Genomic DNA, 21,606 nt, shown 5'->3' on the forward strand with positions numbered 1-21,606 from the left:
AAAGGACTAGACTCCAATAAATATAACACAAAGAATAAAACACAGTAACTAACATTACTGAGTGCTTAAAGTGTAACAAGCACTTTAAGGCACTTTATAATAATCTGCGCAGCAGCCATATGATATAACCTTACTGATTTCTTCATAAGAACATATTAAAAGACAGGGATGGTGAAGATGGGAGATGCACTGCACGTGCTCATAAACTGCCTGTCCTACATTCTCCCTTTTGTCTCCTCTTGGACTACTGGTTGTTTCCTCATTCATCAAACCACCAAAAACAGCCTCATTTCTGCATTTTTACTATACTCATCCTTTCAAAGAAAAAGCACCTATCAGCATATCTCACTGCAAGTAATGGAGTGAAGGAGACTAATATAATCTCTCAACAAGCATGGGTGTTAGCCCCAAGTCAAAGATGAAGACATTCAATACTAGCCTTTGCTTTGAGGGAATCTCAAGACGTTACAACCTGACACCAACAGGTGGTGTATAGGTGACTGAGCTCAGAATCACAGTACCAACTATTTTTATGGATGCCTGGATGAAAACAAGGGTCAAACTGGAATCATAACTTATTTTTTATCTCCAGCTCGAACCTTCCCTACTTATATCAGAAGAGAACTGCGTAATTTAAATTTCACCAAACTTCAGCTGTTGCCCACTTGATTCAAATCAGGTATAAAGGCCATAGAACTCATGCCACCCGCACTGCACAGAAGTATCTACTGCCCTAGAGTCAATGCAGGTGGTGGCATAGACAGCTGCCCACCAAGGACACAAAGCTCTAAAGCACGTCATCCCGGATGAACTATTAATGCAAGCTTTTAAATGGCAGTCAACTGGTACTTCTTAGGAACTCTCCTTCAGTATTCAGAGAGCTTCTGAAAGCAGTAAATTATTATGCTACAGTGACTTTATTGTTGGAAACTAGATAAGGAACATGTACTCACAACAGACCACAACTGGTTAGCTTTCAGGGCCACGTTATGATTCCTCTACTACATACTAATTACTTAATAGGAAACCCTTCACGGAAATACTGACAAGTTCTGTTTTCATTCTGAAAAACCAATATGAAGCTCTGGCCTTATGGTGTCTTGTTTTATCCACCAGGAGCTTTTAGTTTTAAAAGAAAAAAGAAAACAACCATCACATTCATAAGAAAGTAAGATGATAGCCAATACTTAAAGGTATCACAGCACATTTATTCTTTCAAAACAAATGATCTGGAAACTTTTTCTCATTTGTCAACTGTAATCAGGGAAGAATTCTGTCTTCAATCATCTGTATCTATATCTCATTTGCTCTTCAGCCTCTCTAACACCAACACTGGCCAAGTATCAAGACCACAAAATGGCAAATATTAAAATACTGCCACACATTAAGCAGAAACATGTACACCGAATTTTACTATGCATATTAATAAATATTCTTTATTTTAAATTTTGCACATTGCGCTTTAACATTACATCCAAACATTTTGCAAGTGGATGTCTACTTGTAAAACCATATATTCAGCTCATTGTCATTTCTGTACAGAAGTATAAGTACAACATTACTTTTTGCCACTAAGTTGCTGTAGTAAGTCTCACAGAAAGAGGAACATTTAATGAAAAGAGATGGCTTAAATCATATGGCAGGCCTGCGCAGCCACACAACTAAAGACACAAGCCCGAAGAAAGAACTAATGAGGTTACCTCCACCGTCTCCCAAAACAAGAAAGAATCACAATGATTTAAGATAAAATTTGCCATAAATCACTAACTTAAGTTTTTTTTAAAGAGAAGGCGCAGTAGTCATCTTGAGTGTTTCATTGAAAGACAGAGCTATTTTATTTATTTAATTTGCTCCAGCTGTTGTCAACCAGCCGCTACAAATGGGCCTCTTGTGATCATTTAAGCGGCAGTACTTATTAAATTTCTCCTTCAGATGTTGTCGGTATTGTTCTCTATTGCTGTAGAAAGACTGGTTATTAGCCATAAATGACTGTATTTCATCTTGTGAGATAAAGATTTCCTCATCTGAAGTACATTCTGATTCATCCTGCAAATTAAAGAAATAGGTAAGACTAGGGTTTAAAAATGCAAAATGCTAAACCCTAACCCTAGCCTAAACTCTATTATTTTTTTTTTTTTGGTTTTTGGGTCACACCTGGCAGTGCTCAGGGGTTATTCTTGGCTCCAGGCTCAGAAATTGCTCCTGGCAGGCACAGGGGACCATATGGGGCGCTGGGATTCGAACCGATGACCTCTTGCATGAAAGGCAAACGCCTTACCTCCATGCTATCTCTCCGGCCCCTAAACTCTATTATTAACCCTAACTCTGAACCTGATTTTAACTCTACCCTTCACCATAGTCTGAACACTATGTTAAAACTCTAACCTCATAGAACCAAAGAGTCAAGTATAGTAGGTAGGATGCTTGCTTTGCATGTGCTGACCTAGGTTCCACCTCTGGCACCACAATGATTCTCCAAGCCCACCAGGAGTGATCTCTAAGCACACCAGGAGTCTGCCCTTGGGTACTGCTGGTGTATTCTAGAAACAAAAATTAAAAACAAAAAAAAGAAAAAAGAAACCCAAACAACACCCTTTCTAACCCTAATAGAAAAAGAAGAAAAGCTCAAAATTCAAATATGATTAAAAAAATTAAGGAGGTTTTTTGTTTTTTTTCTTTACCCTTTTCACATCAGTTCAGCCACAGAAAGTTTTTTTTTTTAAAAATATGGAACGCTTCACGAATTTGCATGTCATCCTTGCGCAGGGGCCATGCTAATCTTCTCTGTATCGTTCCAATTTTAGTATATGTGTCGCTGAAGCGAGCACCACAGAAAGTTTTTAATCAGAATATTTATAGATGAGCCAGAGTGACGACAGTATAGCAGGTAGGACACTTGCCTCAGATACGACCTACCCAGGTTCGATCTCCAGCATGCCACATAGTCCCCAAATTTTATTTTTGAGTGCAGAGCTAGAAGTAACCCCTCTAAGTGCTGTCAGGTGTGACTCAAAAATCCTCCATGCTATCTCTCCAGGATAATCATAAGTGAATAATCTCCAGGATTATCATAAGTGAACTCTTCCTGAGTGGCGTTTTGTTTGGTAGCCAAGCTTCAATATAGAAACTGACAAGAGTTCATGTTTTAGGTATTTAGTTGTAATGTAGGATAAAAGTATAATAAAAATTTGGAAAATATTCTGTAATTGATACAAATTCTGATTTTCGGGTGAATTCTACTTGATTCTAAGTCATCTATGCTATTTGTGGTAGAATGGGGATGGAGCCAATAAGAAGGTTTTTTTTTTTCTGTAGTAAATACAATCCAAGTGGACCTAAATTATTTAGAATACTAGTTATGTGTGTGACCCAAAAAACAAACAAACAGGGGCCGGGAAGGTGGCGCTAAAGGTAAGGTGTCTGCCTTGCAAGCGCTAGCGTAGGATGGACCGCGGTTCGATCCACCGGCGTCCCATATGGTCCCCCCAAGCCAGGAGTGACTTCTGAGCGCATAGCCAGGAGTAACCCCTGAGCATCAAACGGGTGTGGCCCAAAAAACCAAAACCAAAAACAACAACAACAAACAAACAAACAAAAAAAGATTCCTGGGGCCGGAGTGGTGACACAAGCGGTAAGGCATCTCTGCCTTGTGCACGCTAGCCTGGGACGGACCACGGTTTAATCCCCCAAGCTGGAGCAATTTCTAAGCACATACCCAGGAGTAACCCCTGAGCATCACCAGGTGTGGTTAAAAAACAAAATGAAAAAAATAAAGAAAGAAAAAAAGAGAGATTCCTGAACATAATACTAATTCTATACCTTTCTTAACAAGTCTCTTCTAGCTTTAAGGTCGAGAGATGGAAAGTGGTCTGTCTACTGCTGAGCTACATCTCTGGCCCTATTCCAAATTTCATAAAACCTCTCCTACCCACAACTTTAAACCCATAAATGCTGTCCCTCCTGTATCTACTTGTGAACAAATATTCATACACAACAAGACATCATGATATACTTACAAGGAGTTCAACTAAGCTCTTGGCACCTTTTCCAGAATCAGGACCAAACGATGTCTCTGTGGATTCTACAGACTGTGGCACATTTTTCCTATGCTCAAACCAAGGCAATGGCTGCCCACCCTTTTCAGAACCACAACAGCTTTCAGCATGTACATCTTTGGTCTTGTCTCGGTGAAACACTGTGTGCACGGTATTTCCTGAGGTCTCTCGATTACCTGCATCGGTAATACAGCTTCCAAGCTTTTGGATCTGAAATCATAGTAAAGGATTTCCCAGGAAAATAAAGGCAAGAAAGAACTGGGAGCTGAAGCAATAGGACACCAAGCGAGTAAGGTGCTTGACTTGCACACAGCAGGTTCAATCTCTAGCATACCATATGGTTCCTCAAGACCACCAGGAGATAATTACCAGGAGTAATTCTTGAGTATAGAGCCCAAGAGTAAGCCCTGAGTATGCTGAGTGTGGCCCCCAGAAACACAAACACAAAAGTATTATCAAAAGAATGAACTGGGGGGCTGGAACAATAATTCAGAGCAGAGGGCTTACAAATAAGTGTTTAGGCCCAAATTTGACCCATTTTTTATTTATTTATTTTTGTGGTTTTTGGGTCACACCCGGCAGTGCTCAGGAGTTATTTCTGGCTCCAGGCTCAGAAATTGCTCCTAGCAGGCACGGGGGACCATATGGGACACTGGGATTTGAACCGATGGCCTCCTGCATGAAAGGTAAACACCTTACCTCCATGCTCTCTCTCCGGCCCCTTGACCCATTTTTTAATCCTCAACACTGCATATATATCTTCACCCTGCTGGTGTTTCCTAGTTGGACCTGGTGGACCCCAGCAATGCTGGGCCAGAACACTGCCCAGGGCTTTTGCATAGTCAGCTCAAGTATCAGCAGAAGTGATCACTAGGGCCCCGAGCAATGCTAAAGACAAACCAAAAAGACCCTTTGCATTCACACTCCCGAAGTTTCAAATTATGACACTTACATGTTCATCACATTTCAACATCTTGCTTTTCTTTTTCTTCTTTTTATTTTTTCCTTTGGTGTTGTTCTCTTCAGAATTTGCCCAACATTCAACACAACTGTCACCATCATCCTCTTTATCTTCACAATGATGAACACAGGAGTCATCGCCTGCAAAAACCAACCATCCCTTATTAGTGTGCTTTTGCAGACATACTAAAGAACTAATTGGGAGCTTCATCTGAACCTACCATGTTCATCGTGATTACAAATGCCTTCAGTGCAGGCAACATCCGAACCCTCCCGAGAACCCGTTTCACTCCCTTCCATGCTAGACGAATATCCACAATCACTACCATTACAGTGTGGAGATAGACCTGAAAATAAATGAGAATTACAATTAATATACCAATAAATATATTGAAATAAATGAGCCTACAACAAGATACTTTCCAAATGGATAGCTTATCGAAAGTAAAGTAAATTAAACACTGAAAATAGGGTTAAGAATTTATAGGTGAGGGGCCGGGCGGTGGCGCTAAAGGTAAGGTGCCTGCCTTGCCTGTGCTAGCCTTGGACGGACCGCGGTTCGATCCCCCGGTGTCCCATATGGTCCCCCAAGCCAGGAGCAACTTCTGAGCACATAGCCAGGAGTAACCCCTGAGCGTTACTGGGTGTGGCCCAAAAACCAAAAAAAAAAAAAAAAGAATTTATAGGTGAATGCCTGATGAATACAGGCAGGGGTTGTGGGTGGAGGAGTATGGGGAGCATTGGTAGTGGGAATGCTGCACTGGTGAAGGGGGTGGGTGTTCTTTTTGTGACTAAAACCAACTACAGTCATGTTTGTAATCACGGTGTTTAACTAAAGATAAAAAAAATTAAAAAAAGAAATATTAAAAAAAAGAAAGAATTTATAGGTATTTTTGCTTTTTGGTTTTTAGGCTCAATGGTATCTCCTGGTGGCTTAGGGATTATCTAGGTTGTCAAGGATTGAACCCGAGTTAGCCACATGCAAGACAAGCATCCAACCCAGTATTCTATGGCGCTAGCCCCAGAGTTTTATTGTTTTGTTTTGGTTAAATAATAAACACCATGAAGTAAAATTACATATGAATATATGGTATTCTTGGTGCAATAAAATAATTCTAAAATTCGATGTCACTAAAAATAAAAAAAATAAAATTCTGGGGCAGTGCGGCCTGGGGTGTGGTTGGTAATGAGTGTGCGCGCCCACCCCTGCACCCCTTCCCCGCATACACCTTGATCTTATTTGATCAGGTCGAACCACCCCTAGCCCTGCCGGGTTTGACCTGAGATGGGAAAAACCTCCCTCCGGTGAAGCCCCCCAGCTTAAAAAAAAAAAAAAATATATATATATATATATATATAGGGGGCCGGAGAGGTAGTGCTAGAGGTAAGGTGTCTGCCTTGCCAAGTTCTAGCCAATGAAAGATAGCGACCACGGTTCAAACCCCCGGCGTCCCATATGGTCTCCCCAAGCCAGGGGCAATTTCTGAGCGCTTAGCCAGGAGTAAACCCCTGAGCATCAAATGAGTATGGCCCGAAAAACCAAAAAAAAAAAAAAAAGAAAAGAAAAGAAAAAAAATGAAAGAAAGAAAAAGAAAATTCTGGGTCAGAGAGATAGCATGGAGCTAGGGCATTTGCCTTGCATGCAGAAGGACGGTGGTTTGAATCCCGGCATCCCGAGCCTGCCAGGGGCGGTTTCTAAAGCGTGGAGCCAGGAGTAACCCCTGAGCGCTGCTGAGTGTGACCCAAAAAAACCAACCAAACAAACAAACAAAAATTCTGGGCTGGAAGAATAATACTGTGGGTGAGCACTTACCTTGCATTTGGCTGACCTAGATTCAACCTACCCTGCTATGATAGGTTCCCCTATCCCTGCTATGATTACTTCCTGAACAGGGAGAACCTCGAGATGTGGCTTCCCCATCAAAAAATATCATCTAGGTTACAGAATTTTTGAAAGCTCTTATATTAAAATGAAATGACATAAATATAAAATAAGTACGCTATATGCCTGGAACTAATGTTATATTAAAAATACTTCAATAGCAAACATTAACTTTTTAACAGTTAATGTTAACTAATTGTTTTAATTATTAAATTCATTAACAGTTAATGTTTAATTGTTTAGCTTACCTTTTTTCATTTTAGGGGACCCCAAAAGATTGCCACTGCTAGGACAGGTACATGATGTATTTTCATTGGTAACAATGACTTCTACACAACTATTGCCATCTTCATTGTTGCCACATGCTTTGCAGCTGTTTTCTATGAAGTCTGTTTCCTGTAGGGATTAATATAAATAGGTGGTTTAAAAGAAGAGTATTCTCACAAGATCTTACTAAACTTTCTGTCATTGCATTAATAACTTCATTGGTGATACAATAATTTTCACCAATGACCTTGCTACTGTACTTTTATTTTTTCTTCTCATATTTTTCCTTCCCCCTTTTCAATAACTTTGCCTTTACTTATCTGGAAAAAACGAATTATGATCAACTATGTGATGCTTTTTCTTTTTTTTTTTTGGTTTTTGGGCCACACCCGGTAACGCTCAGGGGTTACTCCTGGCTATGTGCTCAGAAGTTGCTCCTGGCTTGGGGGACCATATGGGACACCGGGGGATCGAACCGCGGTCCGTCCAAGGCTAGCGCAGGCAAGGCAGGCACCTTACCTTTAGCGCCACCGCCCGGCCCCGATGCTTTTTCTTTAAATAAAAAAAAAAGTACTCTCTTCAGCCCGCAATGGCTACATTTTAACTTCCTTACTATTATAGTAAGAGGTATCTCTCTGACCCTGGATTTCAAGGCATTTGTCTTGCATGTGGCCAACCCTGGTTTAATCCTTGGCACCACACATATATCCCTTCTCCATTCCCTAGAGCCATCAGAAATCATCCCTGAGCACCACTGACAAGGCACAAAATCCAAATATTAGAATCAGGAAGATGGTTCAAATGGCTAAAGCACAAGTTTTGTGCAAGAAGATATCACCAAGTACCACAGGATGGGGCCCAGAAATCAAACAAAGGGAGCAAGGACTGAAGTGAGATAGTATAGTTGGTAGGGTACAAGAACCACAAACTGATGTGTAACACTTAGTGAGCAACATAGAAAAACTCTTGAGTACCACAGCTAGGCATGTGTGAGAGCCCAATCATTGCAACAACAAAAGAGAAAGGGGGAGATTAAAAAAAAGGAGGGTTTTAACTCCTGGATCTGTGCTGAGGAATCACTCACATGCAAGACAAGTGCTCTATCCACTGTCTAGCTCTCCAGACCCTGGTGGTAATTTTTTGAGAAAAAAAGAGATATTAGGGCTCGGAGAGATAGCACAGTGGCGTTTGCCTTGCAAGCAGCCAATCCAGGACCAAAGGTGGTTGGTTCGAATCCCGGTGTCCCATATGGTCCCCCGTGCCTGCCAGGAGCTATTTCTGAGCAGACAGCCAGGAATAACCCCTGAGCAACGCCGGGTGTGGCCCAAAACCCAACCCCCCCCCCAAAAAAAAAGGTATTAAAACATTTACAGTAGGGGCTAGAGATAGCATGGAGGTAAGGCCTTGCATGCAGAAGGTTGGTGGTTTGAATCCTGGCATCCATATGGTCCTCTGAGCCTGCCAGAAGCGATTTCTGAGCACAGAGCCAGGAGTAACCCCTGAGCACTGCCGGGTGTGACCCAAAAACCAAAAAAAAAAAAAAAAAAAAGCAGAGCAGGTGAGAGGTGGGTAGGATGCTAGCCTTGTACTTGGCTGACCTGGGTTCTATTCTCCTCAGAACCACGTATGATTCCCCAAGCACTACTATGAAGGATCCCTAAACAGAGACAGGAGTAATCCCCAAGAACCACCAGGAATGATTACAGAATCTATTGCCAGAAGTAAACCTGAGCACCACCAGATGTGGTCCAAAAATAAACAAAATGGTGACTTCCTAATCCCAGAAGTTCCCTATGTAAAACTATGTTTACAAGGACAACAAAATATAATTTATCTTTTCACTGTCTTGATAAACTGACAGTACAAAAGCAAAGATGGGAACAGTTTCTGATTTTTAGCACACATCAAATAAACTTAATTGGCAGCCAAATTATAGGAAGAAGTTATTATATTCTTCAGTTGTCAAGCAAATCACAAAGCAGAGAACATTTTATTAAATATCAATGCAGGAGTAGATGGCTTTTTTAGTCTGACAAAGTATGATTAAGTCCTTTTCCTGTATACCAAAGTACAAGGTCTATCATGAAGGACAATACTAGCACTATTTAAATTGCTTTTCTGTTTGTCCAGTTTTTAGGTCCCGATAGTGCTCAGTGGTCACTTTGGTGGTACTTGGGATACCAATAGCTGATGCTAGTGATTGAATCGGTGCCAGCTACATGCAAGACAAATGCCTTAACCCAGTAACTATTTAAATTACAAAGCGATCTAGCTACCTTTTACTTGAAATATCAATTTCATATAAATGAGAGACAGGGCTAGAGAGATACATCCACAGGCAGGGTGATTGCCTCGCAACCACTCAACCCAGGTTCCATCCTGGCAACCCTGAGTTCAGACCCAGGGGTAAACCCTCAGCACCATCAAGCACCAAGTATGGCTGCAAAATCTAAATAAAAAGAACTACTGTTACTTACACTTAGATATTTAAGACATTTTCACAAAATAAATGCAATGACACCTGAGTACACAGTAAAGCAGTAGCCCTTGGGTACCACCCAGTAGTGATCCAAAAGCTTTAAAAAATAGGAGCCAGAGAGATAGCACAGCGGTAGGGCGTTTGCCGTGTATACAGAAGGACAGTGGTTCGAATCCTGGCATCCCATATGGTTCCTTGAGCCTGCTGGGGGCAATTTCTGAGTGTAGAGACGGAGTAACCCCCCGAGCACTGCTGGGTGTGACCCAAAACCCAAAAAAGAAACCTTTAAAAAGTCATGGGCCAGAGCAATAGCACAGTGGTAGGGTGTTTGCCTTGCAGACGGCTGATCCAGGATAGACCTTGGTTCGATCACCAGCATCCCATATGGTCCCCCGAGCCAGGAGCGATTTCTGAGCGCATAGCCAGGAGTAACCCCTGAGTGCATGTGTGGCCCCCAAAAATAAAATAAATAAATGTCACAGAGGCCAGAGAGATAGCATAGTGGTAGGGCATTTGCCCTGCACGCAGCCAACCTGGGATGGACCCAGCTTCAATTCCCACTATCCCACATGGTCCCCCAAGACTGCCAGGAGCTATTTCTGAGTGCAGAGCCAAGAGTAACCCCTGAGCACTGCTGTGTGTGGCCCCCAAACAAACAAACAAAATTAAAAGTTAACTACTTCGGGCCCAGAGAGATAGCACAGCGGTGTTTGCCTTGCAAGCAGCCGATCCAGGACCAAAGGTGGTTGGTTCGAATCCCGGTGTCCCATATGGTCCCCTGTGCCTGCCAGGAGCTATTTCCAAGCAGCCAGCCAGGAGTAGTAACCCCTGAGCACCGCCAGGTGTGGCCCAAAAACCAAAAAAAAAAAGTTAACTACTTCAAGGAAACCAAACCAATGGGGAGGTGGCTTGGTGGTAGAAAGTTTTCCTCATATAGATACACTCCTACCACCATCAAACACTTTTAAAATTTTTAAAATAAAGATTAATGGGGCCAGAGAGACATCAGTACAAATGCTAAGGCATTGCTTTGGACAAACACTCAGGGGTACTCCTGGCTCTGCACTCAAAAATAACTTCTGGGGGGCCCGGAGAGATAGCACAGCGGCGTTTGCCTTGCAAGCAGCCGATCCAGGACCAAAGGTGGTTGGTTCGAATCCCAGTGTCCCATATGGTCCCCCGTGCCTGGCAGGAGCTATTTCTGAGCAGACAGCCAGGAGTAAACCCTGAGCAACGCCAGGTGTGCCCCCCCCCCAAAATAAAATAAAATAACTTCTGGGGCCGGGGAGATAGCATGGAGGTAAGGTGTCTGCCTTCCATGCAGAGGGAGGTGGTTCGAATCCCGGCATCCCATATGGTCCCCTGTGCCTGCCAGGGGCGATTTCTGAGCGTAGAGCCAGGAGTAACAACCTGAGTACAGCAGGGTGTGACCGCCCACCCAAAAAAAAAAAACAAACAAACAGAAATAACTCCTGGATGGGCTGGAGAGATAACATGGAGGTAGGGCATTTGCCCTGCATGCAGAAGAACAGTGTTTCAAATTACAGCATCTCATATGGTCCCCTGGTGTGTGTGTGTCTTTCTCTCTCCTCTCTCTTTCTCTCTCTCCCCCCGCCTTTCTGATGTCATGCTGATTTTACAGGATTAACTAATATTACATAATGAATCTGAGATTTATGAGTTAGTAAACCAGCATCTTTCTTTTTTGTGCTTGTTTGTTTGTTTGGGGGCCACACCAGGCAGCACTCAGGGGTTACTCCTGGATCTGTGCTCAGATATCACTCCTGGCAGGCTTGGGGTCCGTATGGGATGCTGGGGATCAAACCTGGGTCCATCCCGGGTCAGCCACGAGCAAGGCAAAAGCCCTTCTGTTGTGCTATCGCTCCTGCCCATAAACTACCATCTTTCAAATGACCAATATGTTTGGTTTTTGTTGTTGCTTGTTTTTGGGGGGCCACACCCAGCAGCGCTCAGGGGTTACTTCTGGCTATGTACTCAGACATCACTCCTAGCAGACCTTGGAGTGCCATATGGGATGCCAAAGATCAATCCTGGGTTGATCCCATACAAGGCAAACACCCAACCAACTGTTCTATCATTCCAGCCCCTTGACCAATATATGATGTTACAAAATCACATGTAAGTAAAAGATCCACTGAAAATACAAGACAGATAAACTTTAATAGTTTTATAAGGGCATCAATAGTGTCAGATTCTGCGTTAATAGTAAGCTTTTTCTTTTCTTTTTTTTTTTTCTTTTTGGTTTTTGAGTCCTACAACAGGAGCACTCAGGGATTACTCCTGGCTCTATGCTCAGAAATCACTCTGGCAGGCTCAGGGAACCATATGGATTGACAGGATCCGAACCACCGTCCTTCTGCACGCAAGGCAAACGCCTTATCTTCATGCTATCCCTCCGGCCCCCTACAGTAAACATTTTCCTCTCCCTCTCTTTCTTTTTTCCCTGGGTGGATCTCAGCATTACTCTTAGCTCTCTGAGTTCAGAAATTACTCCTGGTAGGCTCAGTAGACCATTTGGTGAGGCCGAGAAGAATAACCCACGGTAACGCACATGCAAGGCAAATGCCCTACCCTCTGTGCTATCACTCCAGTTCCCCAGGATTAATTTTTGAGTACAGAGCCAGGAATAACCCGAGTACAGTCAGGTGTGGCTCCTAAAACAGAGGGAAAAAAAAAACTTATCATTTGAGTTGCACATATCTCACAATCGCCAAGCCATTGGCTCACACTTCACAGATTTTTCACTGATCTCTGCAGAGAAATTAATCATACAAACTCCAAGTATGCCAGTTTGGGGACTCAGAACTCTGGGGTCTTTCTTGCGTCAGTCAGGTGGACAGTCTCCCCAGCCTGTTCATACTTCTGGAAGTCCCGAAAGCCACACCCATTCTATCAGCTCAGGCCACCTGCACAGAATCCGTTTTTTTCAATATTGACATACCAGTAGGAATACACTAAATTGGAAGTAAATTGTCATAGAAGTCACTGGAGCTCAACAAACAAAACCAGTAATGCAGAATGTTCAAAAAATGTTCAAAAAACCAAAAAATTGGGGCCACAGAAATAGTAATTGGGTAGGGTGCCTGCCTAGCACACAGCCAGCCAACATGGGTTCAATCCCCAGTAATCCATGCCCTCAAGCCGTGTAAGGCATGATCTCTGAGCACAGCCTAGTGTAGATCAAAAAGAATGCAACCACAGTACAAAATAATCAACCTACAAAATTGCAAGCACTAACATTCTAGAAAAGCATAATAAATATGCATAGTTTTTACATATGAGAAAACAGTATTTCTCCCACAAAAAACACATATAGATTTTTGAGTTAGTGTTAATGAACATTACCTTCTTTTGGTTTACTTCCTTTTCATCTTCTGTTTGTAGGGAAGTAGGAATATCACATGCACATTTATTTTTTCGTCTATTCTTTCGTTTTTGACGTTTCTTTTCTTGCTTGAGTTCTCTTACTCGTTCCTCCTCTGAAAATTCTTCACAAAGTTGTTCCAATCGGCTAATACCCTGCACTTTCTCCACAGTCATCTATTTTAAAAACAAAATTCAGAGTAAGTCAAAATGTCCATATTTTCTATGAAAATTTTCATTTTAAGTAATATCACACACCAAAACTGATTTTACCAGATTCTCCTCTATCTCTCTCCCCCCCACACACACCTCTTCCCACTCCCTAACACACACAACACATGCAATCTTACATGTTTAAGGCCTTAAAAGATGTCATTATTTGTTTTGTTTTGTTTTTAGTTTTTGGGTCACATCCAGCAGCACTCAGGTTACTCCTGGCTTTCCACTCTGAAATCGCTCCTGGCAGGCTCAGGGGAATCAAATGGGATGCTGGGATTTGAACACCGACCTTCTGCATGCAAGCAAATACCTTTACCTCCATGCTATCTCTCTGGCCCCAAAAGATGTCATTCTTAAAAAAAACTACCGTATTTTCCGGCATATAAGACGACCCCCTAATTTTGCAGTTAAAACAGGTTTAGGCCTATATTCGCTGTATCAGACAGAACGTTCCTGTGCTGCAACTGTATGTACCACAGTGAGCCAATCACAACAAGCAAAGGCTCAAAGGTTATACTGTAACAGACTTCCTCTCTGACTCTGGCCAATCTGAGCAGGCTTTTTACAGTGTAGATTATGGCCATCCGAGGCAGGCTTTTTACAGTGTAGATTCGGGTCCAGAACATTGTCTAATTTGCATGCATCAAAAAGCCTGCCTTGGATTGGCTGAGTTAGAAAGGCAGTCCGAGCAAGCCTTGCAGTGATTGGTCCCTTATCATAGGCACTTTTCTTGGCAATTCCCTGGTGGCATCAGTTAATCTCCCCCAACTAATGAACCAAACAACACCCATCTTTGGACCCTGGCACTGAACCACAACAAGGTAGCTGGGTTTTCCTAGAAGTGGCCCCCAGAACTCCTGAGGTACTGTTTGGGAGCCCCCAAGAAAGAGATCTGGAAACTCTGTGGCCTGATTTATTTTTTGTTTTGTTTAGCGGCAATATTGAAACATTTTTCAGGATATATTCTGCGTATAAGCACCCACCCTGATTTTCGGCTGACTATTTTTTGTTTCAAAAAGTCGTTTATACGCCAGAAAATACAGTACCTAGGAAAACTGGAGAAGTAGCACAAATGGATACCAAACTTGCCTTGCACGTGCTCAACCTGGGTTTCAATCCCCAGCACCCATATACTGTTCCCTGAGCACCACCAGGGAGTAGCAATCTCTTGGTGCAGACTGAGCCAGAAGTAAGCCCTGAGCTCAGCAGTATGTGGCCTAAAAATTCTTAAAAACTGGGGCTGAGAGAGAATACAAGTGTGCTTGCCTTGAACGCCAGTCAACCCCAGGTTTGATTCCCAGGATACCCCATATGTCCCTAAGCCCACCAGGAATGATCACTGATCATAGAGCTGGGAGTAAGCTCAGTGCATATTGGGTATAAGCCCAAAACAAACAACAAACAAAAAAACAACAAAAAATTTATTGCTGAAGGCTGTGATAAGGTATACTAATAGACACTTTAAATTCCAAACCAAAAATATTTTAGTTTCAAATTTCAGGCATGTTAACACAGCAATGTAAACATTAACTGATTTCCTCAATAAGAACACTAATATTTAGGGGCCAGAGAGATAGCACAGCAGTAAGGCATTTGCCTTAGACGCAGAAGGATGGTGGTTCGAATCCCGGCATCCCATATGGTCCCGAGACTGCAGGAGCGATTTCTGAGCATAGAGCCAGGAGTAACCCGAGCATTGCTGGGTGTGACTCAAAAAAAAAAAAAAAAAAAAACGCTATTTAGCTGAATGATCTAAATTTATTTGTTTTTGTCTTTTTGGGCTGGAGAAATAGTACAAGGTTAAGGCGCATGCCCTGCAAGTAGCTACTCAATTTCATTCCCAGCAAAGCATGGTTCCCTGAGAATCAACCCTCGAGCATCGAAAACAATCACCTCAGTTCCAGAGGTCCCAAGCACTGCCGAGTGATTCAGGTATCATCAAGCACCAGGGTCCAACCTACACCATATACTCAGGCCTGCCCATTGAACTGCCCTACCTGATTGGCAAGAATGGCCAAGAAGAAGCCTCAGACTTCCTGAGCACCACTTAGGAGGCCCCCAGCCCCAAACAAAAAGTTTAACTATCCAAGGCTTTGACCAAAGAAGGCGACTTCCGTACCTCAAAACTCTTGCGTAAAGCATCAACACAAGATAGAAGAGCATCTGCCATGTCTGTTCTTCTGCTCGTAGCTTTTGCCAGATTCGATGCAGTCACTCGTAAAGATGAATACCCAATACAGGTCAGAACTTTTCTTGAGCTATATCTATTGTCTTAGCATGTCTTTCTCTTCGCACTGTAGAGAATAAAGTCATATTTCAATGCTCTTAACTATTATAGTAAAATATGAACTTATTTCCACATTTAGGCTTTAAATCTGTATACATAGAAATTACTAAAAAGCGAAACATTCAACTCGGTATGTGTTTTAGTATACAAACACTGAGATTGAATGTAAAACTGTTTACATGCATATATAAAAGTATATGTATAGGTAATAAAACCAATGAGACATGATGAACACAATCCTAGTTTTGCTGAATAATAAGGTACTTCAGGAACTGAACTAATATGATGAAAGTTTTTTTTTTTGGGCCATACCCGGCGGATGCTCAGGGGTTACTCCTGGCTGTCTGCTCAGAAATAGCTCCTGGCAGGCACGGGATATGGGACACCGGGATTCGAACCAACCACCTTTGGTCCTGGATTGGCTGCTTGCAAGGGCAAACGCCGCTGTGCTATCTCTCTGGTCCCAAAAGTTTTAAGTGTTCTGTGCCCCCAATGGCAGTGTGTGTCACCCAGTTCCTACTTAAGCAAGACACTTGCCTTCACCTTCCAAATAGCAAATATCTTTCTGTTGTTTTGTTTTGTGTGTGTGTGTATGGTTTTGTGTGTGTGTGTTTTTTTTTTGTGTGTGTGTGTGTGATTTGCTTTGCATGCAGAAGGACATTGTGGTTTTGTGTGTGTGTGTGTGTGTGTGTGTGTGTGTGTGTGTGTGTGTGTGTGTGTGTGTGTGTGAGATTTGCTTTGCATGCAGAAGGACATGTTTCAAATCCCGGCATCCCCATATGGTCCCCCAAGCTTGCCAGGAGCAATTTCTGAGCGTAGAGCTAGGAATAACCCCTGAGCGCTGCAGGGTGTAACCCCCCACCCCAAAGAAAAAAAAAGAAAAAAGAAAATTAAGTCAGAAGTAATATATAAGGGCCGAAGTGATAATACAGCAGTAAAGCGTTTGCCTTGCATGCAGCTGACCTGGGAAGGAGCAGGGTTCAACTCACAAGATCCCATAAGGTCCCCCAAGCCAGGAGCAACCCCTGAGTATAGGGGGCATGGCCCAAAAACCAAAAAAAAAAAAAAAAAAAAAACCCTAATCGAGTCCACTCCTAGCAGTGAGAATGAAACAATGATTTACAAATATTATACATGTGCTCTATCACTTGACCTATAACCCTACCCCTAGAGGTAAATTTTTTTTTTTTTTTTTTTTTTTTTTGGTTTTTGGGCCACACCCGTTTGACGCTCAGGGGTTATTCCTGGCTATGTGCTCAGAAATCGCCCCTGGCTTGGGTGGACCATATGGGACGCCGGGGGATCGAACTGCGGTCCTTCCTTGGCTAGCGCTTGCAAGGCAGACACCTTACCCCTAGAGGTAAATTTATGTAGATTCCTATATCATTCAATAATATATACAGTTCATTAATTATATTCCGTAAGAAAGCATTCCTTAATCTACTGCCGCAGAGACCTTACTTCTCATGCTAAATAAAATAATAGGAACAAAATTTAAACATGCAAATGTATGAATGAAAAGGAGAAAAATAAATTTCAAGATAACGTGACCCAGGGAGATAAGTCAAAGAACTGGTTTGCAAATTGTGCATGAGGGAGCCTCAAATTTGATCCTCAGCACCACTGAGCCCCAAAATCAAGGCCAGAAGTGACCTCTGAGAACCAAGCTGGGAATAGTTCTGTGCACCAGCAAGTGAAACCCCAGAACAAACAAAATCTATAATGAAAGCCCACCCCAATAAGATTGTATTCAAGCAACAAGAAGCAAAGAACTGAACCAACTATCAGAGTATTTTCCCTTTATCACTCAACTGAATAATGCATGTCTTAAAGCAACATTTTTTACACTCTAGGTTATACATGTACGCTCTAAGGCAAAAGTGATGAAAATAAATTTTTCAGTAATAAAATGAAGCAAAGCGCTAGATAGCCCATTCTAGCAAATTACATACTCATACCCTCCTGCGAACTCTGGCTCAGCACGACCCAAAGATGTGCAATGAAGTCTGTTTCACAACACAACATGTATGTGTCGTTCAATGTGGACAGCAGCGTAAGCCTTCATAAAGCGCAGCACAGTAACCCTTCTCTTTGCTGCAGTCAAGTTCACCAATAAGGATATTGTATGCTCGAAGGACTTTATTTTTGCAATCAGTGCAGAACCTGTTGAAAAAAAACAAACCTCAAGATTAAGAACTGTATAATATAACACTGTAGAAAATTACAATCTCTGCTTACCTAAAGTATTTTAAAATAAAAGGCAGGAAACTCGAAGGGCTAGCAAACATACTTAGCTTTCTCAGGGCCCTGGAGTTCAAATCCTAGTACTGCATAGTAGTAGGCCTCTCTAATATTGCTCCGGTGTGTATAGCTGGTGGGTCCCACATTTCCAGGGAGCCCAAATAAATGCCCCCATGACAGATCAAAAATATACACTTGTGGCCGGAGTGATAGCACAGGAGTAGGGCATTTGCCTCGCAAGTGGCTGATCCAGGGCGGACCTTAGTTTAATCCCCGACGTCCCATATGGTCCCCCAAGTCAGGAGTGATTTCTGAGCGTGGGGCCAGGAGTAACTTGAGTATCACCAGGTATGATGACCCCCAAACCAAAATTAATTAATATATATAGACACACTTGTGGGACCAGAGCAATAGCGCAGCGGTAGGGCACTTGCCTTGCATGTAACTGACCCAGGAAGGAGCTCAGTTAGATCCCCGGTTTCCCATACGGTCCCCCAAGCCAGGAGCAATTTTTGAGTGCATAGCCTGGAGTAATCCGAGTGTCACTGGGTGTGGCCCCAAAAAACAAAAACAAAAACAAAAAAAAGTTTTCAATGCATCACTAATTAGGCACTGAGGGAAAGGGCAAAAAAAAAAAAAAAAAAAAAAGAAGGGTATATTTTTATTTTACTGTGTTGCAAGTCAGCCCTTGATGGGGTTGACAGATGGAGGGAAGGAGGATGAGGTCTTTCCCCTCCAGCTCGGAGCACTAGTCTGCCACCCCTGTTCAGCTAGCGGTCCTGAGGTAAAGCGGCGGGGTAAAAGCGCTAGCAGACAGTCAGGCTTGTGAAAATTCAGCTTTATTCGGTGGACAAGACTGAAGCCAAAAGCCTCAACATCAGTTCCAGACAAAAGCCCCTCGCCTTCCACAGACCCTTGCTTTTGTCCCCCAGAATCAGGTACCACCCAATGGTGGGATCAGGTACCACCCAATGGTGGGAGCAGAATCAGGTACCACCCTAGGGTGGGAGCAGAATGCCAGGTCACATCCTAGAGTAGGGCACAATCACCGATCAGGGTAGGGTCAGTAACATAATAATCCCATTGAAATGTTTCCATACACAACATTATTGGATTTCAAAGTGTCAAGAATTTCTTTCAAAAAGTTGTATTACTTGTCTAGAGTGATAGTATAGCCAGTTTTCTCTACATTGAGAAATATTTTTTTGTTTGGGTCATACCCAGCAGTGCAGGGCTCAAGGATAGTTTAATTACTCCTTGCTCTGCACTCAGAAATACATTGGGTGGGCCCGGAAAGATAGCACTGTGGCGTTTGCCTTGCAAGCAGCCAATCCAGGACCAAAGGTGGTTGGTTCGAATCCCGGTGTCCTATAATGCCCCCCCCCCCCCCCCCCCCCCCCCCCCCCCCCCCGTGCCTGCCAGGAGCTATTTCTGAGCAGACAGCCAGGAGTCACCCCTAAGCAATGCCGGGTGTGGCTCAAAAACCAAAAAAAAAAAAAAAAAAAGAAATACATTGGGTATATTCAAGGAACCATTTTGAGATGCAAGGGATCGAACTCAGGTCAGCCACATACCACACAGAGCCAACTTTTGTGATACTAACATTAATAAGCTCTGATAAACCACTGCCATTGGACCAGCTCAGGAGCGATTTCTGAGCACATAGCCAGGAGTAATACCTGAGTGTCACCGAGTATGGCCCAAAAACCAAAACCAAACCAAAACAAAACAATAAAAACCAAAACCAAGCAGTATTATATAGTTCCCAAAGGGGATTAAGTTAATTAATTACTTGATTCAGTCAGTATATTTTTTAGAGGGTGACCTGAAACTAACAAGCAAAAATAATAATAAAAAAATGCTGGTTGGTAATAGGTAGGGTGATTGCCTTGCAAGTGGCTGATCTGGGTTTTATCCTTGGCATCCCATTAGCACCAACAGGATTGACCCCTGAGCAGGACTAAGTCCTGAACCTGGCCAAGTGCAGCATAAAAAAAAAGGGGGGGGTGGGGGGAGGGATGCTAGCTACTAGCTAACACTGAGTCACCTTGCCTGCAGTAACAGAAGTCTCCACCTAGAACCACATACTAAAAGGAAAAGTGGAGTACCGTATTTTCCAGCGTATAAGACGAAACGAAAAAAGTCAGCCGAAAATCGGGGGTCGTCTTATACGCCGAAAAACATTTCGATATGCCACTAAACAAAAAATCGTCTGGATATTGCCATCAAACGAATTTCCAACTCGATTCTGCACCAATCACTGCAAGGCTGCTCGGACCGCTTTTCTAACTCAGCCAATCCAAGCAGGATTGCAAATTAGACAATGTTCTGTATCTGTACCGAATCTACACTGTCAAAAGCCTGCTCAGATGGGCCAGTCAGAGAGGAATTCTATGACAGTATAACCTTTGAACCTTTAATTGTTGTGATTGGCTCACTGTGGTACATACAGCTGCAGCACAGGAACGTTCTGTCTTTACAGCGAATATAGGCCTAATCCTATGTTTTAACTGTAAAATTAGGGGGTCATCTTATATGCCGGAAAATACGGTACATTATACAAAAGCACTATGAATAACTAACCTTCCTACACTGCCCAACATGAATTTCATGATCTGTAGACTTACCTGTGTTTTCGCAGATATGTTTCTAGTGTTTCTAAAAGACAGCTAGAGTCAATTAAAACTACTTCATCCCTGCATTCTTGGGACATGAGTTCCCACACATCCATCCAACAACCTCTGCAGAAAGAAAGAAATATTAGCAAAAGGGAAGATTATAGAAGAATAAAACATTTTTTAAAAAGCAGGGTAAGGGATTGCTTGATTTTACCTGGCTGTTCCCTGGAAAGGTCCATAATGGAAAATGATCCTACACTTGCTGTCCTTCCTGTGGTCTTCACTACTTCTCTTATCTGTACTTAACTTCTCTGAACTGACACTGCTACTGCTCCCTTCACTGTAGTACAGTATAGTACAAAGCTTAGTGACACTGAGATAACCTGAAGGCATCATTTCTATGCTCTAAATCAAAATAATCAATTACTTAATACATTAAAATTAGGTTAAATTTGCACAGCACTACATATTTACTTTAACCATATTAAAATGCTAAATGTGCTTATTACATTAAAAACTTCCTCTCTACTATTACGTGTACCTGGTACATTTACATTTATCAAGGTAACAATTGGTTAATATACTAAAGCATTTTATGAGCCAACTTAGTGGGAAATGTTTAAGTTAAAAAGCTGGGAAAGAATTACACAATACTTTCACTTAAAAATACATCTTCTACAAACAGAAAATACAAACAAACTTTGATTTACTTAATGTGGTTTTAAAGGTAGCCCAGCTAACTTCACATTTACAAGTGGGGAGTTATCCATTAGTCAAACTAGTAAATTAAAATGTTCATTTACTAAATATACCATACTAAAATAAATACTTTATACAGACTAAATTAATATTAAATACTAAACAAATAATTTTTAAAGAATTCCCAGACTATACCTCCCCCACAGGTTTTATGTGGTGCTGGTCATGCATTCTGCTTTGCTGAAGATGTGCTTTCCAAGAGAAATGTGTACCTGTATTCCATTCAACATCTTGACTTTTCATGATTCTGAACTACTGGCTCCTGCCTGATCTTCTGTAGGTCTCACTAGTCCTAGAAATTCAGTATCTTGGATGCTTGAGACAGAAAAACCTCTGAATCCACTTAATCTAGTCGATATAACCAGAAAGGTATTTCTCAATCTCTTTCCCACCGTACAAGGTAAATAATATCAACATAAATATCAACTCCTTACTCCCCTCTCCAGTCAAAATAG

General features: G+C 42.2%; 1 protein-coding gene, 1 non-coding gene and 1 pseudogene across 2 annotated transcripts in view; 1 reads left to right on the forward strand and 2 right to left on the reverse strand.

Moving 5' to 3' along the window:
* Nucleotides 1–1,410: 1,410 nt before the first annotated feature.
* GGNBP2 (gametogenetin binding protein 2) overlaps nt 1,411–21,606 on the reverse strand; it is a 45,425-nt gene continuing 25,229 nt past the window's right edge. The window contains 13 exon segments of the mRNA XM_049771564.1: nt 1,411–2,046; nt 4,017–4,265; nt 5,008–5,156; nt 5,237–5,362; nt 7,146–7,293; nt 13,010–13,204; nt 15,366–15,394; nt 15,397–15,533; nt 17,486–17,525; nt 17,528–17,552; nt 17,554–17,571; nt 17,573–17,696; nt 20,402–20,515. Coding sequence (XP_049627521.1) covers nt 1,843–2,046; nt 4,017–4,265; nt 5,008–5,156; nt 5,237–5,362; nt 7,146–7,293; nt 13,010–13,204; nt 15,366–15,394; nt 15,397–15,533; nt 17,486–17,525; nt 17,528–17,552; nt 17,554–17,571; nt 17,573–17,696; nt 20,402–20,515 — 1,558 coding nt within the window. The 3' untranslated portion in view covers nt 1,411–1,842.
* Nucleotides 2,722–2,828, reverse strand: LOC125996607 (U6 spliceosomal RNA). Its single transcript, XR_007491303.1, has one exon. It is a non-coding gene; the product is annotated as a U6 spliceosomal RNA (small nuclear RNA).
* On the forward strand, nt 6,164–6,333 carry LOC126033408 (uncharacterized; annotated as a pseudogene).

This window comes from Suncus etruscus, chromosome 1 (assembly GCF_024139225.1).
Source record: "Suncus etruscus isolate mSunEtr1 chromosome 1, mSunEtr1.pri.cur, whole genome shotgun sequence".
In the NCBI taxonomy this organism is placed as follows: domain Eukaryota; kingdom Metazoa; phylum Chordata; class Mammalia; order Eulipotyphla; family Soricidae; genus Suncus; species Suncus etruscus.